This window comes from Cornus florida, unplaced genomic scaffold (genome assembly GCF_030987335.1).
Source record: "Cornus florida cultivar Cherokee Brave unplaced genomic scaffold, ASM3098733v1 CherokeeBrave_3.0.0_Hap2_Chr07, whole genome shotgun sequence".
Taxonomy (NCBI): Eukaryota; Viridiplantae; Streptophyta; class Magnoliopsida; order Cornales; family Cornaceae; genus Cornus; species Cornus florida.
The window spans coordinates 21,537,214-21,556,301 of NW_026775577.1; the positions used below are offsets into that span (position 1 = coordinate 21,537,214).

A 19,088-nucleotide genomic window follows, 5' to 3' on the forward strand; every position below is an offset into this window, starting at 1 on the left:
GGAGGATGGGACAGATCACCATGGATAGGAGGTGGTGGTGCTTTTGTGGTGGAGGCTACGACGACGGTGGTGGTGATGTATCTATTACAAATCCGACGAACAGGTAGTGAGAGGACAACGGCGGCTCTCGGTCACGATTCCGGAAGCAGCAAGGAAGGTACCCACCGGCGTCGAATGAACATGGTGATGAAGTAGTGCACAACGGCGGCGAGAAGTGATTCTGATCGGTGCGAGGGCGGAACTTCAGTGGTGGTGCTAAAATAGCAGCGATTTGGTTCTGTGCTTAGGTTGCAATACTAGGTTGGGCTACAGAACCTTTTTGTTATATATATATATATATATATATATATATATAATTCCATTTGATTTATGGGTTTTCTTTGTATGATTAGATTATTAGATGGTTTTGAACGAAATTCAAATTTTTTGTTACAATTCATCCTATGGTTCACAGCTTTTGAGGTATGTGCAGGTGCTGTTCACAGGATTTCTTTTTTCAATCATTAAGATGATGAAATTGAGATTCCTTGTGGGTTCTTTAAGAAATTCCCTATCATAAACTCTGGTTAGTTATACATATCCTAATTGGAATTCTTATGAATTCGGATTTCATATTAGCTGAATTGTTAGAAATAGAAAACCACTTGAATTGAGGAATAATTTTACTGAATTGAATTACTATTCTATAAATCTTCAGAACTGTTCAGTTATTGAATTGAAAAACTAAAAAATACATATTATACAGATAGAGGGAGGGAGAGAGAGTGGTTTAGGTCACAGTAAGAGGAAGATGAACAGTAACCAGAAAGGGCGTGTTTGGGTGTAACAAGATTCCATAAGATAGAGACAATCATCTATACATGACACATATATCATATATGTATACAAAATCGCACGACATATATATATATATATATATATATATATATATATATATATATATATATATATATATATCAACACAAAGCACAACTAACCCAAATAGAGAGGGTTCATTTCGAAAAGTTTTTATTTATTTATTTATCATAATGGATGCCTTGTGAAGAAGATGAACAGTGCATATTTATATATATATATGTATGTATGTATGTATGTATGTATGTATGTGTGTGTGTGTGTGTATAGAGTTGTTTGGGTGCAAGATCTGTTTGCTTGTAATAGTCACAACAGGGGCAATAAAGTATTTTTGCCCTTATAAGGGCATTATAGTCATTAAATCAAATATTGTGTCTCATGTGAGCGCACGTGGCATTTTAACGGTGAGTTTCCGCCGGTGCCGTCACCGAATTGCAACAAAAATAATAGTTCAGGGGGTTTTTTTTTTACAATTTTTGTAGCTCAAGGGGGTTTGTTGCTAATTAGCCAGTAGTTCAGGGGTTTTTTTTGCATTTAACCCTTATATGTATTAAAATTGGGGTTTTGCTTTTTTGCAATTTTTGTAGCTCAGGGGGGTTTGTTGCTAATTAGCTAGTAGTTCAGGGGTTTTTTTTGCATTTAACCCTTATATATATTAAAATGGAAAATAGTAATAACAAATCCGCTGTAGCCAAACAAACTGAGGATTTCAACTCCCGCAAGGGAGTTCCGGGTTCGACTCTCGGCAGCGGAAATGATATTTTGATGATTCTTTGTTTTAGAATATTGCCAAAAAGGATTGAAAAATGAGTAGAAGTGTAGGAAACCACAAAATTGGAGTTCATATGAAACTAGGGATGGCAAATTACGACACTACACGATAACCTGACACGAACAAGACACGAGTTAAAAGGGTTTGGGTTTGGCATAAACGGGTTTGGGTCATAAAAGGGTCGACACGATTAACCCGTTTACTTAATCGTGTCGGATTAGGGTTGAAGGGTTCAACTCGTGTAACCCGTCTACGACCTATTTAATTCAATCTGTTATAATCATGAATATGACTTATGTAATATGTTATCTGTTTAAACCCAATTACTATGGATAGTTAAGTCATTTCAACATAAACTTTGTCTATGCCTTATAATTTTTCTTTTTATTTTGATTATTTGGGTTAATTATGACAATTTTTTTCTATTATTTAGTATTTGATTAAATATTAAATGTCTTATTTTAATAAACAGGTCATTAAACGGGTTAACACGATTACTTATTTAATAAACGTGTTGGGTTAGTGTTGAGATTCTTGATACGATTAGTAAATGGGTTATGTTTGAGTGTACCTATTTAGAGGCTGTTTGACATATATTTTGTTTTATTTTAGGCTTGCTACAGTAGCCCCTTTCAGACTCAAAACATGTTTGGTTGGGCTTGTTGTGTTTTAAATAGTAGCAAAACAATTTCAAAAATGGGCCCAAAATATGAAACACCATTTTGGTGTTTTGGTTGTTTTTGTACTGTTTGGGCTACATTACACTGTGGCGGAGGAACACAATTTGCTCATTTAACTGTAGCGGAGGAAACACATATAAAAGACAAAATTCGTAATTTTCTAGGGTTTTGGGTACAGCTTCTATTTGGGCGATTTTGGGCGATTCTCAAATCATCTCAGCCTCCCCAATTGCCTCCGACTCTATTCTTGTTCTCAACTCTGAACTTGCATCTCTCTGTCTCTGCAATTGCAAACTACTGTAGTCCATAAGAATCAGATGTTCAAAACCCATATCAGAATCAGATGTATGCAAGAATCAAAAGTTCAAACCTAAATCAAAACCCATATCAGCATATCATTTCAGATTGTTCAAAAAATCAAAGCCCATATCTTTAAGTTTCCATCGCCCGCTGTTCCAGTTTGGGTTTGCCGTTCGCAAGCTTCTGCCGCTGCCCGCTGTCTCTCAACTCTCAAAACCGATATCTGCATATCATACATATCATTTCAGATTATTTTAATTTTTTTTTCTATTTGAAATCAAGGTCTGTAATTCTTGTTTTAATTTTTTTTTTTTTTTGGCTAAATCAATTTAGTCTATTGAAATAAATTTTTTTTAGCTAAATCTATTTGAAATCAAGGTCTGTAATTCTTGTTTTAATTTTTTTTTTGGATAAATCAATTTGAAATCAAGGTCTGTAATTCTTGTTTTAATTTTTTTTTTGGCTAAATCAGTTAGTCTATGGAAATAATTTTTTTTTGGCTAAATCTATTTGAAATCAAGGTCTGTAATACTTTTTTTAATATTTTTTTTGGCTAAATCTGTTTTAATTTATGATCTTTTTTATATAATTTTAATTTTATTTTATGAATTTTAGTTATAAATATTTGTGAAGATAATGACTGAAACAGGATCTTCGCAGGGTTTGCAAACAACTTGTAAACAGAATAATAATTAGGTTATTGCAAAAAAAATAAAAATAAAAATAAAAATAAAAATAAAAAAATAAAATAAAATTAGGGCTTTTATATGAAAAAATATTAACAATATTTGAATTATTAAAATGTGGTCTTTAGACATTTTGTAAATAAATTATAGAATTTAATGATATAAAATTATTATTTCATAAAATGTGATATTGTAACAGTTAGAGTGACCAAACATGTTTTGCATGTTTTTGTTTCTGACATTTCCACAGTCAAACATAGTTCCTAAACATGTTTTCGAATTTTTTTCAAAACATTCGTACAACAAAAATACTATTTCTGTTTTAGTCAGAAACAAAACGCCAAAAATAAAGCGCATGCCAAACAGGCCCTTAGAATAATACTCTTACATCGACACGACACGAACACAACTCACGAACACAAATTGCCACTCCTATATGAAACTCTACTTGTGCTTTAAAATTATCAATATATATTAAAAAAATTATTTTGATTTTAAAAGTTGCAAATGATTGTAAAAATAAAAGGGATTAAAAATTCAAGATATCTAGCATACCACATTCACTTAAATAATGCTTTCTGGCCAAAAAAATAAAAAAAGAAAAATACATGGATGAAAAGTTTAAACATTCTAAGAGACTTTAAAATTTTTCAACGCTTTTTTTTTAACATGTTATGTTATGTCATGATTTTTTAGAATGAAATCTTTAATTACGAGCAAAGTAATTAATACGAGTAATATAATTTTTACTTAATTATGTGATATATATATTTTTTTTGGGTAAGTGTGTGATAGATATATTATTTTGTATTAGGAATAATACATTTAGAAAAATCACAAAATGTCAATTTAAGAAAATGCGTGTGGAGTGCAAAATTCAATGTCGAATCTCATGCAGTAGTACTCACTCCACTCATTTAACATCCTCCTAATTTGTAGGATGCGTCATTTGACATTTAAATAATCCCATAAACCAATAAGACAATCTCATTTACGTTGCCTTGACAGCTTCTAATTTTGATTGGGACAGTCTTTTATGGGGGAAAACAGTCTATGTGTAACTATATATCTTTGTTGGTGTTTCAAGAAAAGATAATAATAAACACTAAAATTCAGCGCTTTTTCAACTTTCGAAGATCACATAAGCATATGCAAAATAAGGTAATTTGGTTTGGTTAGCGTAAATTAGTATTAGTCAAAAATGGAAAGAAACGATTTTTTTTTTTTTGAAATATTAGGGGTATGATTAACTTGAAAATGATAGTTCAACAAAATAAAATTACCCAAAATTTTAGTTTTCCATGAACCTGTTATGCCATTGTTAGCTATTTCTCTTCTTTGTTTTTCGAACTCACGAAAATAATGAATTTTCTTCGTCGATAAATTAGGATTATGTTATTAAGTTATACCTTCTTACCCTTTAAATTTCTCCATCTCACAAAATAAATAAACTAATTTAATATATAAAAAACAAGTCTTTAGTATATTAGGCAAATTTCAACACAAAAAAAAATAATAATAATAATAATAATAATAATAAAATAAAATAAAATAAACCCTAAAGAACCAATTACCAAATAGGTATTTGAACATCTATATATATGTAGGCACATATATATTCATTCATAAACCCAATTATATATATATATATACATATATATATATATATATATATACTGTATGCCTATTGCATGGCGTATATTACTTAGTATGGAAATCTATTTTATTTTTTATATTTTATGCCTATTGCAAAACATGAAAATAAACTTTAGACCTATTGGTATATCAATTGATAGAAGAAATAGTGTGAAATTGCATCGAATGGAGATACTGGGCTAAGTGTAACGTTGGACAATTGGGTTTATGAATAAATTTTCAGAAAATGGTTTATATATGTTTTGAATGGAATTTGGTACAATCAAATCCGCTGTAGCCAAACAAACCAATGGAAATTCAACTTTCGCAAGAAAGTTCCGGGTTCGAGTCCCGGCAGCGGAAATAAAGTTTTATTTTTTTACTTTTAAATAATTCAATTTGGAGCCTTAATTTTTTAAATATTGAACCCCAATTTTCGATAAACAGCAGCAAGAAGCAGAACATTAAAGATGATTTTAGAAATTTGTTCACTTATCATTTGAAACGGTGACTATAAAAATAAAAAGGATGAAAAATTCGAGATATCTACCATAACATATTCATTTAAATAATGCTTTCTGGAATAAAAAAAATAATAATAATATGGTGAGATACTATTTTAGGCTTTTCTTTTAACATGTTATGTCATATGTTTTAGAACGAAATATTTAAGTACGAATAAAATATTTAATTATATAATTTTTACTTAATTTTGTGGTAAACTTATTGTTTTATATATAGGCAATCGAATTCAGAAAACATTGAATAGAAAATATGTGAGTGAGGTGTGAAATTCACCGCATGTTGTCCGTGTGATGTCACGTGGTAGAACCCGTACCCTATTTACATGCATCTTCCAAATTTAAAGAATATATGTCTTGGTGTTAGAGAGAGATTTGCATAATTTTCTAGCTGATACTCCATTGGGATCTATACATGTGTGTGTGTGTGTTTGTATATATATATATATATGTTTATGTTTTGTGAAAAGTATTCATATGTCATTGTCATTAGTGTAATAGTAGAACTTTGTTATTTAATTTAGGAGGAAGAATCAAATATTATATTGTAGATGCCACACTAAGAGAGGATAGTCAATGAGAACATATGGGATATTCTTGGTTGGAATTGTGAGATCCTTATACGGCCATTAAATATTAAAATTAAGTTTGTCCAGCATTGGTACTCAATTTTGGACAGCAATGGGATTTGTTTGACTCCTTTCTAATTTTATTTTAGTAAAAGAAATTCATGGAAAATGTTATGACAATGTTTGTTGCCAACAAAATTGAGGTGATATTGACCTGTTATGACATTAAAATAGCCCAACAAACCAACAACACAATCCCAATTCATGTTGCCTTGACAGCTTCTAATGTTGACTGGGATATTTGTGATCCCAATACAGAGGCTCAATTCCAAAGCCAGAGGACTTTATTTGTTCGTTATTAGGAATAGGTATTGTGTGCATAGGGCGTGTTTCAAATCGTCGAAAATGTATAGATTTTGGCGCGTTTACATTTTGGACCGTCAGGCCCAATATTTATTCTTTCGTTAAAGTTAATACTAAGGATTTATGAAAAAGTTAGGGCCTCTTTGACTGATGCTTTTACTTCATGTTTTTTACTTTTGTTAGTATACTGTATCGAAATAAAAACACGAAACATGTTTGGTAACGTTTGCTATCATTTGAATTATATCGAAGCGCTTCTAAAATTGAGGCCAAAGTCAAAAGAATCAAAATGATGCTTTTGTTTGCTTCCGCACTGTAACAAAGCATTATTCAAAAAAATCTAAATTAATATTTTTAACTATCCACACAAATTTTCAAATTTGCAATATTTTTTACCAAATATGCTCTCATATTTTTGCTTTCAAAATTCTTGCAACAAATTTTGTATGACATTTTACTATTTTATGTTCGCAATTTAACTTTTAAGCGATGTTAACACTCAATTTATAAATATACTTAATTACTTTTTCTTCTCTCAAATTTGATGCGAAACTTGTAATAACTGTCTAATAGCAATATTCTAAACTACGTCCGAACTCCAAAGTATAGTTGAAGGGGGCATGTATATGCTATACATGTACACTGGGACACGCTATTGCTATGTGAAAGCAATTCTTTTTATGGTCTCTCTATTTTTTTTTTCTTTTTTTTCTTTTTTTTTTTCTTTATATATATATATATATATATATATATATATATATATGCTTGTGCATTATAAATTTACAATATTATTCTCTCTACTCTAATTTAGATATTATTTTTAAAAAATTTGAAATTTTAAAGGAACATACGAGACATGTCTTATTTCTCTAAAAGATTACTAATTTGCCATCCTTAGCATTTGTATTATTAGCAAAAACTTCAACGGCAATCGTTAGCATTTGTATTATTCTAAATTCATGAAAAGGGGCAGCCATTTACATAGTATTAGTTATTGGTGGTGTGTGTATATGTGCGCGCGCGCGCGAAAGAAAATCACGGAATTCTTTTGAGTAAAAACAAAAAAGAAACTTACTAAAATATTCTCCTCCTACATAAGAGGTTGAGGAGTCAAAAGTCTTTTTCTTTGGTGGGACAAGTAGTGAGTAAAATTAATGCAATGAAAATAATTGGTTCAAAGACCACTAAGTTAAGCGGTATTTACTTCTTTCTAAATTAAGTATTGTAATTTCTTATCAATGCAAGAATAAATTTAAAAAAAAAAAGTAATAATACACCCTCCTAATTCAAAGATACCGAATAGTTGATATGTTTGTGTGATGCGGATTTCAAAAAATTATTAAATTATTCTTAACTATTAGTATTTGGTGCACCAATTTAACCTAAACTATAGAATTAAGAAAATGTTTCCACAAGAATGCATTAATATATTACAAAGAAATTTTAACATTAATTTTTATTAAATTAGTTCACCACATAAAATAAATAAATAAATCTTTAGGCACTGAAAAATTTACTTAGTACAGGAATATGAGTAGATATTGGATGTGCAGGCACGTCATGTCATTAATGTACTCACTTAATAACAGTGTATTATTTTTTAAAAAAGTTGGACCTATTCTAAAATTAGTAATAACGAGATTTTTCCCAGTCCCAAAAAGAGGGTCTCTTTTGAGAAATCGTGACCGTTCAATTTGTGAGAGTCACAATTTCATAAAAGTGATATTTTTTTTTTTTGAGAAAGAGGGAACAATAAATTATATTTATACACTTATGATATGACACCACTCATACATCCAATATTTACTCCATTCATTTCATCTCGAAATACAAATAATTCTAAAGATGACTCCATGGAATGAATATTCCCTTAGTTCTAAATAAAATGTCTATTTTAATAATTGAGTCACAATTATCAATACAGACACTTTACTTAATAACCGAGGAGGGAGTATATGATAACACTAATAAATAACATCCTTTTCAAGAAGTCTAGGCAACAATAAAACATCATTAGAAACAAAAAGAGTACTACATAAATTAAAATGATTCGTTTTAGTCAGTCTTCACATTTTGACTAGTCTAGTATTCATATTATTAAATGTCCTCCAAGTCAGAGAAAATTCGATCTTGGCAGTTATCAGCCGCCTATGTGTTTTTTTGGGTCAATTCAAGAAAGAATGGTCAACAATGTGGGCTCTCTCTAACGCTCACTATTTTTCAAAATCAAAATTACAAACTTAACAAAGTTTAGTCCAAATTTTGATTTGAATAAATTGAAAATAAATCCAGATAAACTACTTAAAGTTGAGTGTTTGTGTCACCTTAAATGAAAGAAACAAAAAAAAAAAAAGAAAAAGTAATGATATTAAGATGAGCAATAATGTTTAGGGAATAAAGACTTTCAATTATACAAATAAATTTGATAATTCGATTTTAAATCATTTTTGACTGAAAATTGTTCCTCCTACGTTGTTTGAAAATTGGTTCTAATTCTGCTTGCAATATAACTTGTGAGGATAAGATTTCAGTCTTAAATAGGATAAAATAACTAAAATAACCTTTTGATGATAAGGTTTTACATTGAAAAGGTCTAATGAATTGGATTGACACATAATTGAAATTACATCAGCTCAGCAAACCTTTATCCTAAACCATTTACATCATATCTCTACCTGAAACCTATTATACCAATCCATTTTGTCAAAAAAATCACACAAATGAGGAAACAAGAACACACAAATACCTTTTGCTCAAAAAGTTAGCCAATTTGAATCACTTGAAAAACATCTAAAAGGTGTAATATCTAATAACTGCATCAAATCAATAAATAGGATCACCTAACAAATTGACTATGAATTTAGTAACGACCATTATTCTTCTTAATGATTTTTTTACCAATAATTACTTCCATTAATTTCAAACTCTTGCAAACACACAGATATAGAAATTATGTATGTTGTGTACTCGTATATATATTTACCTTGGAAAACTGTACCTTTTTATACCTCATCTGGAAATTAAAAAAAGAAAAAAAAAGGAAAGAAAAGAAAAGTGTAAGCCCACCACTCAAATATCTTTTTCTTTCATTGTCTCCATATCTGTCCCACCACCACCACCACCACCACCAATCACACCACCCACCTTTCTCTTCCTGATATGCATCCTATTGCATGGCGTATATTACTTAGTATGGAGCTCTATTTTATTTTTTATTTTTTTATGTGTATTGCATAAAATGTAAATAAACTTTAGACCTAAAATTTTACTGGTATATAAATTGATAAAAGAACTAATGTGAAATTGCATCGAATGGACCTAGAAATCTATATTGGATCAATTGGGTTTATGAATGAATTTTCAGCAAATAGTTTATATATATTTGGAATGGAATTTAGTAATATCAAATTCACTGTCGCCAACGTACCAATGGATATTCAACTTGACAAGGACCATTCAGCGGAAATAAAATTTTTTATTTTGTTACTTAATACTTCGATTTGTAGCCTTATTTTTTTAAATATTGACCCTAATTTTCGGTAAACAAGCAAGAAGCAAAACATTGAAGATGATTTTACAAATTTGTTCAATCATTCGAAATGATAACTTTTTAGAAATAAAAGGGATGAAATATTCAAGATACCTACCATAACAAATTCATTTAAATAATGTTTTCTGGAATTAAAATAATAATAATAACAACATGGATAAAAAGGTTAAACATGGTAAAATATTATTTTAAGCTTTTCTTTAAACCATATTTTTTAGAACCAAATCTTTAAGTACCAATAAAGTAATTAGTGATATAGTTTTTACTAGGAGTGCAACTTGGATTGGGTTACCTGAGTCCAATCCGTTTTTTTACGGGTTTGGACAATCATTTTTATAATTAGGGACTAACGAGCCAGTGGCCTAGCGGTATCAGCCTCTTACTTCCCAAAGGGAGGTTAGGGGTTTAAGTCTTAGAAGAGACATGTATGTGTGAGTACCAATTAGGAAATTTTTTTTTTTACAATTAGGGTTAGACTTGGGTTAAAAAATCTCAACCCAAATTTAATTAGGGTTGGGCTTGAGTTGAAGTGCTAGCAATCTGAGTCAACTCGAACCCGAATTCTAATAGTATTTTCGTATATATTTTTACTTTTAAATATATTATGTATAATATTTAAACTATGATTACTTTTTTTTTTTTCAACTTTTTTTTTGTTAAATCTTAACTTATTGTATGTTAACATTTAGGAAAATTAAATTTCTAAAAATTTGTTTGTAATTTATTAAAAACCTACAAAAAGTCTTTAAAAATTTTCTTATTTAAGAGTAATTTAATCTAGAATTAGTTCAAGATCATATTTAATTTTCGGTGTAAAGATTAGCCATATGAGTAACTCGAATTAATTCGAATTTTTTACACGGAATTTAAGCCCGAATTTAAAAATAGAAGGATGGGTTGGGCTTGGATTGAGTAGTTAAGATTGATGATAGGGTTAGGGTTGAGTTTGGGTTTAGCATTTCATATGATAAGTTGGGCTCAAATTATACCTCAAACCCGCTCAACTCGCCCAAATTGCAACCCTAGTTTTTACATAATTTTGTGATAGATTTATTATTTTATGTATAAGTAATAATTCCAGGTTTGATTATGTAGTGGTCTCGACTGCCTGCTTCTCATACTAGACTGACCTTCCTATTCCCCTAGATGAATCAAAATGTTTGAAAGGTTTCATAGAAGAAGATATTGTAAAAGTAATTTCTTACTGATGAACTCAATTCCCGATTTTCCTTCCTATAAAAACATTTCCGAACGTATCCGTTTGTGAAATATTAGAGTGAATGAGAAAGATAACGAATTTGAAACCGCTAACCAAAAAAGGTATAGTTAGGAGGAATTTGCATCTTCAAGTGACTCAATAGGATAGATTTATCAATCTTATGCTTCTTCTTCAAGTACCAAAGATTCAACTCCTTCGGAATCATAAAAAATGATTTAAAAATAGTTATAATTGAAAAAGTTTCCCACTTTGGCACATTATTTGGATCCAATTTTACAGTGGAAGAATCAAATATTCTATTGTAGATGCCACACTAAGAGAGGATAGTCAATGAGAATATATGGGATATTCTTGGTTGGAATTGTGAGATCCTTATATGGCCATTAAATATTAAAATTAAGTTGTCCAACATTGATGCTCAAATTCGGACAGCAATGGGATTTGTTTGGTTCCTTTCTAAATTTATTTTAGTAAAAATGAAAATCATGGAAAATGTTGTGACAATGTTTATTGCCAACGAAATTAAGGTGATATTGACCTGTTATGACATTAAAATAGCCCTACAAACCACAACTCAATTCATGTTGCCTTTGACATCTTCTAATGTTGATTAGGACATTTGTGACCGCAATACAGAGGCTCAATTCCAAAGCCAAAGGACTTTATTTGTTGGTTGTTGTGAATAGATATTGCGTGTATAGGGCTCATTCAAATTTGGCGGGTTAACATTTTGGACGACCACTTTGTTGTTAGAGTTAACACTAAGGATTTATGAAAAAAGTGAACTTTCGGAAAAATAAAATAAAAAGTTTATGGAAAATTTTGTATAACTTTTCACTATTTTATGTTCGCGCGGTATAGCTTTTAAGCGGTGCTAAGACTCAATTTATAAATATTTAATTACTTTTTCTTCTTTCAAATTCGATGAAGAATGAGTCTCCTTGTAATAACTGTCTAGAAGCATTATTCTGAACCATGTCCAAAGACTCCAAACTCGAGGGATTAGATAGTTGCCTACAACTTTCTCTCTCTACAACTTTTTCTCTGGCTTCGCTCTAACCCAAGCCGCCCCTTTTGTTCTCTCCCTCTGTTATGCTCCCCACCCCCTCCCATGGGGGTAGGGAAGTGCCGATCCTCCCCTTTCACCGCATAATAAATTCGAAGTGTTGTACAAAGTCGCTCGGTAGGTGGGTTTTTGATGCCGTTTGTTAAATCTGCTCTTATAAGGCTTGTTTCTGGCTTGACGGGATAAATTTGCTTTTTGTTTTCCCGCTAGATCTCTGATCTCTGTCGGGTGTCCCTGCCTTTGTGTGGGTTTTGTGGTCCCCACCTTTGTGTGGGTTTTGCTGTTCCTGCCTTTTGTGTGGGGTTTGGGAGGGTTTCTTCCCCATCGGCAACGCCTTGTAGATATAGTCTTAAAGCAGTTACCTTGACGATGGTCTGACTTATGCGTCATTCTCGTTGCTACTTTCCTCACTTGGTGGTTTCCGATAGTGCGTTGTTTTTCAGCAAATTTGGAGCCCATTTCTCAGTTTTATTTTCTTGCTTCATGATTTGTTTGTTTTTGTATGACTATTTATAACGCTCTTTGTAGATACCGCATGGCTGTTTTCTTATTGCCAGGGTAAAAAAAAACAAAAAAAAAAAAACTCCAAACTCCAAAGCATAGTTGTAGGGGTATGTATATTTTATACGTGTACACTGGGCAAGCTATTGCTATGCGAGGGCAATCCTCTTTTTCTTTTTCTTTTTTTTTTTAATTTTTATTTTATTTATTTATTTTTATTTTTAATATACTTATGCATGACCCATATTTGCTTCTTTTTTAAAATTTAATATACGACCCATATTAATCAATTTATATTAATTTTATTTGAATTCGTTACACCACAACAACAACAGCCGATGCTACAATCGTGACCCTACAAACCATGATACCATGATCCCAATATTATGTAACATTGTACAAAAACTTCAACTGAAGTTGCAATCCTTGGCATTTGTATTATTCTAAATTCATCAAAAGGACTGCCATTTATTAGTTATTGGTGGGGTGTATATATATGTAGAATATTTTAATAAGTTTCTTTTTTGTTTTTATTTAATAACGCTTTAAATAAAAACAAAAAAGAAACTTATATATATGAAAAAATCACGGAACAAAACCTTTAAATAAAAACAAAAAAGAAACTTATTAAAATATTCTCCTCCTGGGAGGTTGAAGAGTCAAAAAGTCTTTTTCTTGGTGGCACAACGGTGGGTATGTGACTCTGTTTATTGCAGGTTGGGTGAAAAAGAAAAAGACACAACCACCATAAAATAACGATTATATATACTTATATATAAATATATATATATATATATATATGAAAGATAAGAAAGTTAAAAGTTAAAAGTTAAATTAATAAATGTATGACATTTTAAAGTTTATAAGAGGCACTAACTTAGTGTGTTATGTTAAAAGAAAGAAAAAAAAAATTCTTATATTGATAAATTTATTGATAACAAAATAATAAATTATATTTATTTAAATTGATACATATCATACACTTATGACATGACATATCGTACATCCAATATATACTCTATTAGTGAAAATTAATTTCATCTCGAAACGCAAGTAATTATAAAGATGACTTCATGGAATCAATATAAAGCTAACCATAATAAATGGCATCCTTTTCAAAAAGTCGAGGTTGGATCCAACATCGCAAAAATGCAATTAGTAGATAAAACATCATTAGAAAAAATGAATTTACGTGAATTGGTCCAAATTCCAAAAAGATATACATAAATTAAAATGATTAGTTTCGGTCAGAGTCTTCACATTTTGACTAGTCTAGTATTCATTATACTTCTATTAATTTTCTCCAAGTCAATGTAGATTCGATCTTGGCAGTTGTCAGCCACCTTATTTTTATTTTTGGGTCATTTCAAGAAAGAATGGTCAACAATGTGGGCTCTCTCTAACAGAGCTCACTATTATTTTTCAAAATCAAATTTGCAAACTTAACAAGGTTTAATTAGTCCAAATTTTGATAAGAATAAATTGAAAATAAATCCAAATAAACTACCTAAGTTGAGTGTTTGTGTCATCCTAAATGAAAGAAAAAAAAAAAAAAAAAAACGAATAGTAATATTCAGACAAATAAAGTCATTCGATTATATAAATATATTTGGTAATTCGACTTTAAATCATTTTTGACTGAAAAATGTTCCTCCTACATTGTTTGAAAATTCTTTACATGGTTCTAATTCTAATTCCGCCTGCAGAATAACTTTTGAGGATAAGATTTCAGTCTTAAATAGGATAAAATGACTGAAATAACCTTTTGATGATAAGATTTCACATAAGAAATTTTAACAGTGGTGAAACAAAAAAAAAAAGAAAGTGAAAAGGTCTAATGAATTGGATAGGCACATAATTGAAATACTTTTATCCTAAATCATTTACATCATCATCCATACATGAAACCTATCATACCACATTCCATTTCGTCAATAAAACATACAAATGAGGAAATAAAAACACACACACACACACAACCCCAAGAGGTTGGCCTAGTGGAAGAGGTTGGCCTAGTGGAAGAGGCTTGAGACTTGGAGTTTCGTTAAGCTTCAAGTCTCAGGTTTGATTCCTTTTAGATGCGAGCAATTTCATGGAGCCACGACCACAGACATAGTCTGAATTTTACTCGGTCCGTGTGGAGAGGGTCGCCTTACACGGGTCCTCGGGGATTAATCAGGACAAAGTATCGCATACCTCGAATTTCCAAAAAAAAAAAAAAAAAAAACACACACACACACACACAAATACCTTTTATTCAAAAAGTTAGTCAATTTGAATCAGTTGAAAATTTTCCTCTACTCATTATAAAACTCATATAAAGCATCTAAAAGGTGTAATATCTAATAACTGCATCAAATCAATAAATAGGATCACCTAACAAATTGACTATGAATTTAGTAACGACCATTATTCTCCTTAATGATTTTTTTTTACCAATAATTACTACTTCCATTAATTTCAAACTCTTGCAAACACACAGGAGAATGAGAATAAAACTCATATATATATATATATACTCGTATATATATTTACCTTGGAAAACTGTACCTTTTTATACCTCATCTGAAAAAAAAAAAAAAAAGAAAAAAACGAAAAGAAAAGAAAAGAAAAGTGCAAGCCCACCACTCAAATATCTTTTTCTTTCACTGTCTCCATATCTGACCCACCACCACGACCAATCACACCACCAACAACCTTTCTCTTCCTGATATGCATCTTGACATAGAAATTCAAGAACAGCAACAAAACCGCGGAGTTGAGCACCGAATTGAACACCCAAGCCCCAATTCCATTACACCCACCTTTCATCAAATGCAGCAACAGAACCCCAACATGGCACAAAAGATTGCAACCCAGAAGCACAATCTGACAATTCACCACGAACGGCGCACACCCACTCGGCAATCCGATCGCCACCCAGAATCTGTACCCGTAAACCACCGAATAGACGGAGGTCGTGACCAGAATCGCCAGAATTTGAAACGATTGAGAGAATTCGAGCCAGAGAAAGGTCATGAAAATCTGGATTGATTGACTGAAGAGTTGGAAGAAGGAGAGTTTCCGTCGCCGGAGGACGGTGAAGTAGGTCCGGAAAGTGTGGAGGAACCGGGAGAGGTAGAAGATGTAGGACCAGAAGAAGACCCGACCCGAGGAGCGGGTGCCGAGGGGGAAGCAGAGCAGCCACTGGAAGGGGGTCTTGGAGCGGCGCCAGAACCACCTAGTGTCGCGGATCTCGGCGGCGGCGGAAAGGAGGATGCCGGCGAAGGTTGTGGCGGAGATGAGGGCCATGGAGAGGCTGTGGAGAGCCGGGACGGGTCCGAGGGGAACGGGTCGGGTGCGGCGGAGGATGAGGAGGAGGATGTGGAGGAGGAGGGAGAGGGTGATGTGGAGGGAGATGGAGGTGAAGAGGAAGGACCACGTCGAGCCCCATGATTGGGAGTGGCTCCAACGGAAGTTGACGATTGATGGGTGCTCCGATAAGAAATAGGTGAGGTTCTGTATCATCGTTGACCGTGTGGTGGTGGTGGTGTTCATTCCCATCACCGCCGTGGCGGGAATGAACGACGGCGGAGATGTGCCCTCAGCTTTTTTCTTATTGAAAGAAATGGAAAACAGAGCAGCTTAAAAAACGACCCTGTTATTTTTGGTGTTTATGCGTCGACGGTGGTGGTTTAGTTTGTGTGTTCTCAGGAGAGAGAGAGAGAGAGAGATGGTGAACTGTGAAGGGGTATTAGGGGATTTAATTTAGGGACGTGAATGGGCGGTGGATGTTGAGTTGGTTGCTGAGGTGGCGGGATTTCATTGGACATGTGGTTTAGTGAGGAAAACTATTGCACCAAATTTCCGATTTTCTTGTGTTTGTGCTTTTCAATGTGTTCCACATTTCCATATGGATTATGGAGTTGAAATGAATATTTTATTTTATTTTTTTTAAATTTTAATTCTAATTTTTAAATTAAAAAGCTTGCATTTACAATAAATTTAAGTAATTCTGATATAAAAAAATAAAAATAAATAAAAACTATCTGCTCATCTTTATTAAAATTTGTCAGATCCATTTTCCAAAAAAATTAGAGTTAAAACAACCCAAATTGCAAATGAAATGTAAGGGACCAATATGAATTTAAGCAACTTGTTGTATGGATTGGATCGAGTCTCTTACCACAAAAATCTACCTGATCGATAACACAATTACAAAATTAAACACATATTATAGAAAGAATACAAATACAACTTTTTGAATAAAGATAAATAAAAAATTACAAGTTTTAGACCTCAAAATTTATAAAAAAATATATATATATATTTGTTTCAGACCTCAAACTCATTCTCTTTCCTCTTAAATATTTTTTGATAACATACTCCAAACATCCTATATATTGAGTTACAAAAGAATTATGAAATTGATAATCTCATATCAAAATTGAGTCGCAACAACAGAACAAAACACAGGGCCACAACCCAACAAAGAATGTTTTTTTTCTGGAAATTTGTAGCTTTATTGTAAAGGGATTTATTGATGTAAGTTAAAATATTTTTATTTTTATTTTTATCTTTTTTGGTTTTTGGATTTTGGAATTTTTAGATTGAAATCCTTGCAATATTTATGATTTGTATGAAGGATTGGCATGAGCCGACAGGGCAACAGAACACATCAAATCACTTTTTGAACATATGGTAAAAAGTGCAGTCTTGGTATGAAAAGACAAGTTTAGGTACTCCTCCAATCTCCACGTAGAATCTATCAATGAAAATATAAAATATATATTCCCTCCGTCTCACAAAGAGTGTCACTTACGAGAAATATAATTTTTTAAGAGTGTTATTTTTTATGATTTTTTTTTTTTATTGTAGTATGAGATGAGACACATAGATTCATAGATCCATACATTTCGATTCGGAAAAGAATCAAGAGAAAAAGAAAGAATCGGAATTGATTGATATATTTCTCGAAACAAACGAAAAGGAAACGAAAGATGAAACGATCAACTAAGTCCTCTCGGGGACTTTATTGAGATAGGTGGGATTCCCCTTCCGAGAACCGTATATGAGAATTTCGCCTTGTATAGCTCAAGCAGAAACACCAAAAGAATAGTTACACCGCATATGTAATAGAAAGTTTGAAATTTCTTAATCTCTGATTTCATCTTTTTTGAAGATACGAAAGAATAAAAAAATAAGAAAGCTCTTCTTTGTGGTGAATTTCCTAATATGCCCTTGTAGCAATTTATAAGTGGTACAAAAGTTGTTTGTCTTGACCCAATTTAAATTTGAATTATGGGATCCACAATAACTTTTTTTAGAAGTTTTAATAACTTTTATAATTTCAAGACAAAGGGTATATTAGGAATATTTAAAAAATAGTGTATTGGTTTTTGAAGTATGATACTTATTTTGGGATAGTTAAAAAAGGAAAGTATGACACTTATTTTGGGACTAAGGGAGTATATTGAAACAAACATGACCTGTTGGTATCTTAAGCGAGCAATATTAGCTTTTTGCCAAACATGACTTCTGCTCTAATGGCTGAAGCTTCAAGCAGAAAAGCAATCAAATGGAGTTTGGAGTGGGGTTTAAGTGGGTTGGTAGAAAAGCTAATTCAGTAGCTCATGTATTGAGTGGACTGCCATCAGTTGTAATGTGTTTTTCCTTTGAATTAGGGCTGCAACTTGGGCAGGTTGAGCGGACTTGACACTCATCTCGGGTTAGGTTCATATAGAAAATTTTCTACCCAAGCCCAGCCCGAGCCAACCTATACATAATTTGTCCAACTCGAGCTCGCACTAAGCCCACTCAGAAGAATTTGTGTACAAAAAATAAATCAATTAATGCGGCACCCATGACTTGGAAGTGAAATCTTAAACATAAATCCCAAGCACACTACCAACTTAGCTACTACACCCTTGTGACTTAAGTATAATTATAAATATATATAATATTTTTGGACTTGGGTTGGGCTTCATCCATATCAACCCAAGCCCAGCCCGAATTGAATTCGGATTCAAAATATATAGTCCAGGCCCAAACCAAAATTAGAAAAACATTGTCCACACGCACAAAATTTCGGTCTGGGCTCGAGTTAGGCTTTGGGTTTCATCCATATCAACCCAAGCCCAGCCCTAATTGAATTCAGACTCAAAATATATAGCTCAGGCCCAAACCGAAATTAGAAAAATATTGTCCACGGGCACAAAATTTTGGGCTGGGCTCGGGTTATTTCGAGTTGGGCCCGCCCTAGTTGCAGCCCTACTTTAAATCAATGAAATCTTCTTTCTTGTCTTGAAAAAAAAAAAAAAAAAAAAAAAAAAAAAAAGAAGTGAGCAATAAAAGACAATTACAAGTATTTTCTATTATTTTTTATTATTCTC

The 19,088-nt window shown here is 32.0% G+C and overlaps 1 protein-coding gene across 1 annotated transcript; it reads right to left on the reverse strand.

Moving 5' to 3' along the window:
- Window positions 1-14,064: 14,064 nt before the first annotated feature.
- LOC132266768 (elongation of fatty acids protein 3-like) lies at window positions 14,065-16,458 on the reverse strand. Its single transcript, XM_059767753.1, has one exon. The coding sequence runs from the start codon at window positions 16,258-16,260 to the stop codon at window positions 15,346-15,348; it is 915 nt and encodes a 304-aa protein (XP_059623736.1). The 5' UTR covers window positions 16,261-16,458; the 3' UTR covers window positions 14,065-15,345.
- Between the last annotated feature and the right edge of the window lie 2,630 nt (window positions 16,459-19,088).

Coding starts and splice junctions, on each gene's coding strand:
- LOC132266768 (XM_059767753.1), bottom strand. CDS start 16,260: ATGGGAATGAACACCACCACCACCACACGGTCAACGATGATACAGAAC.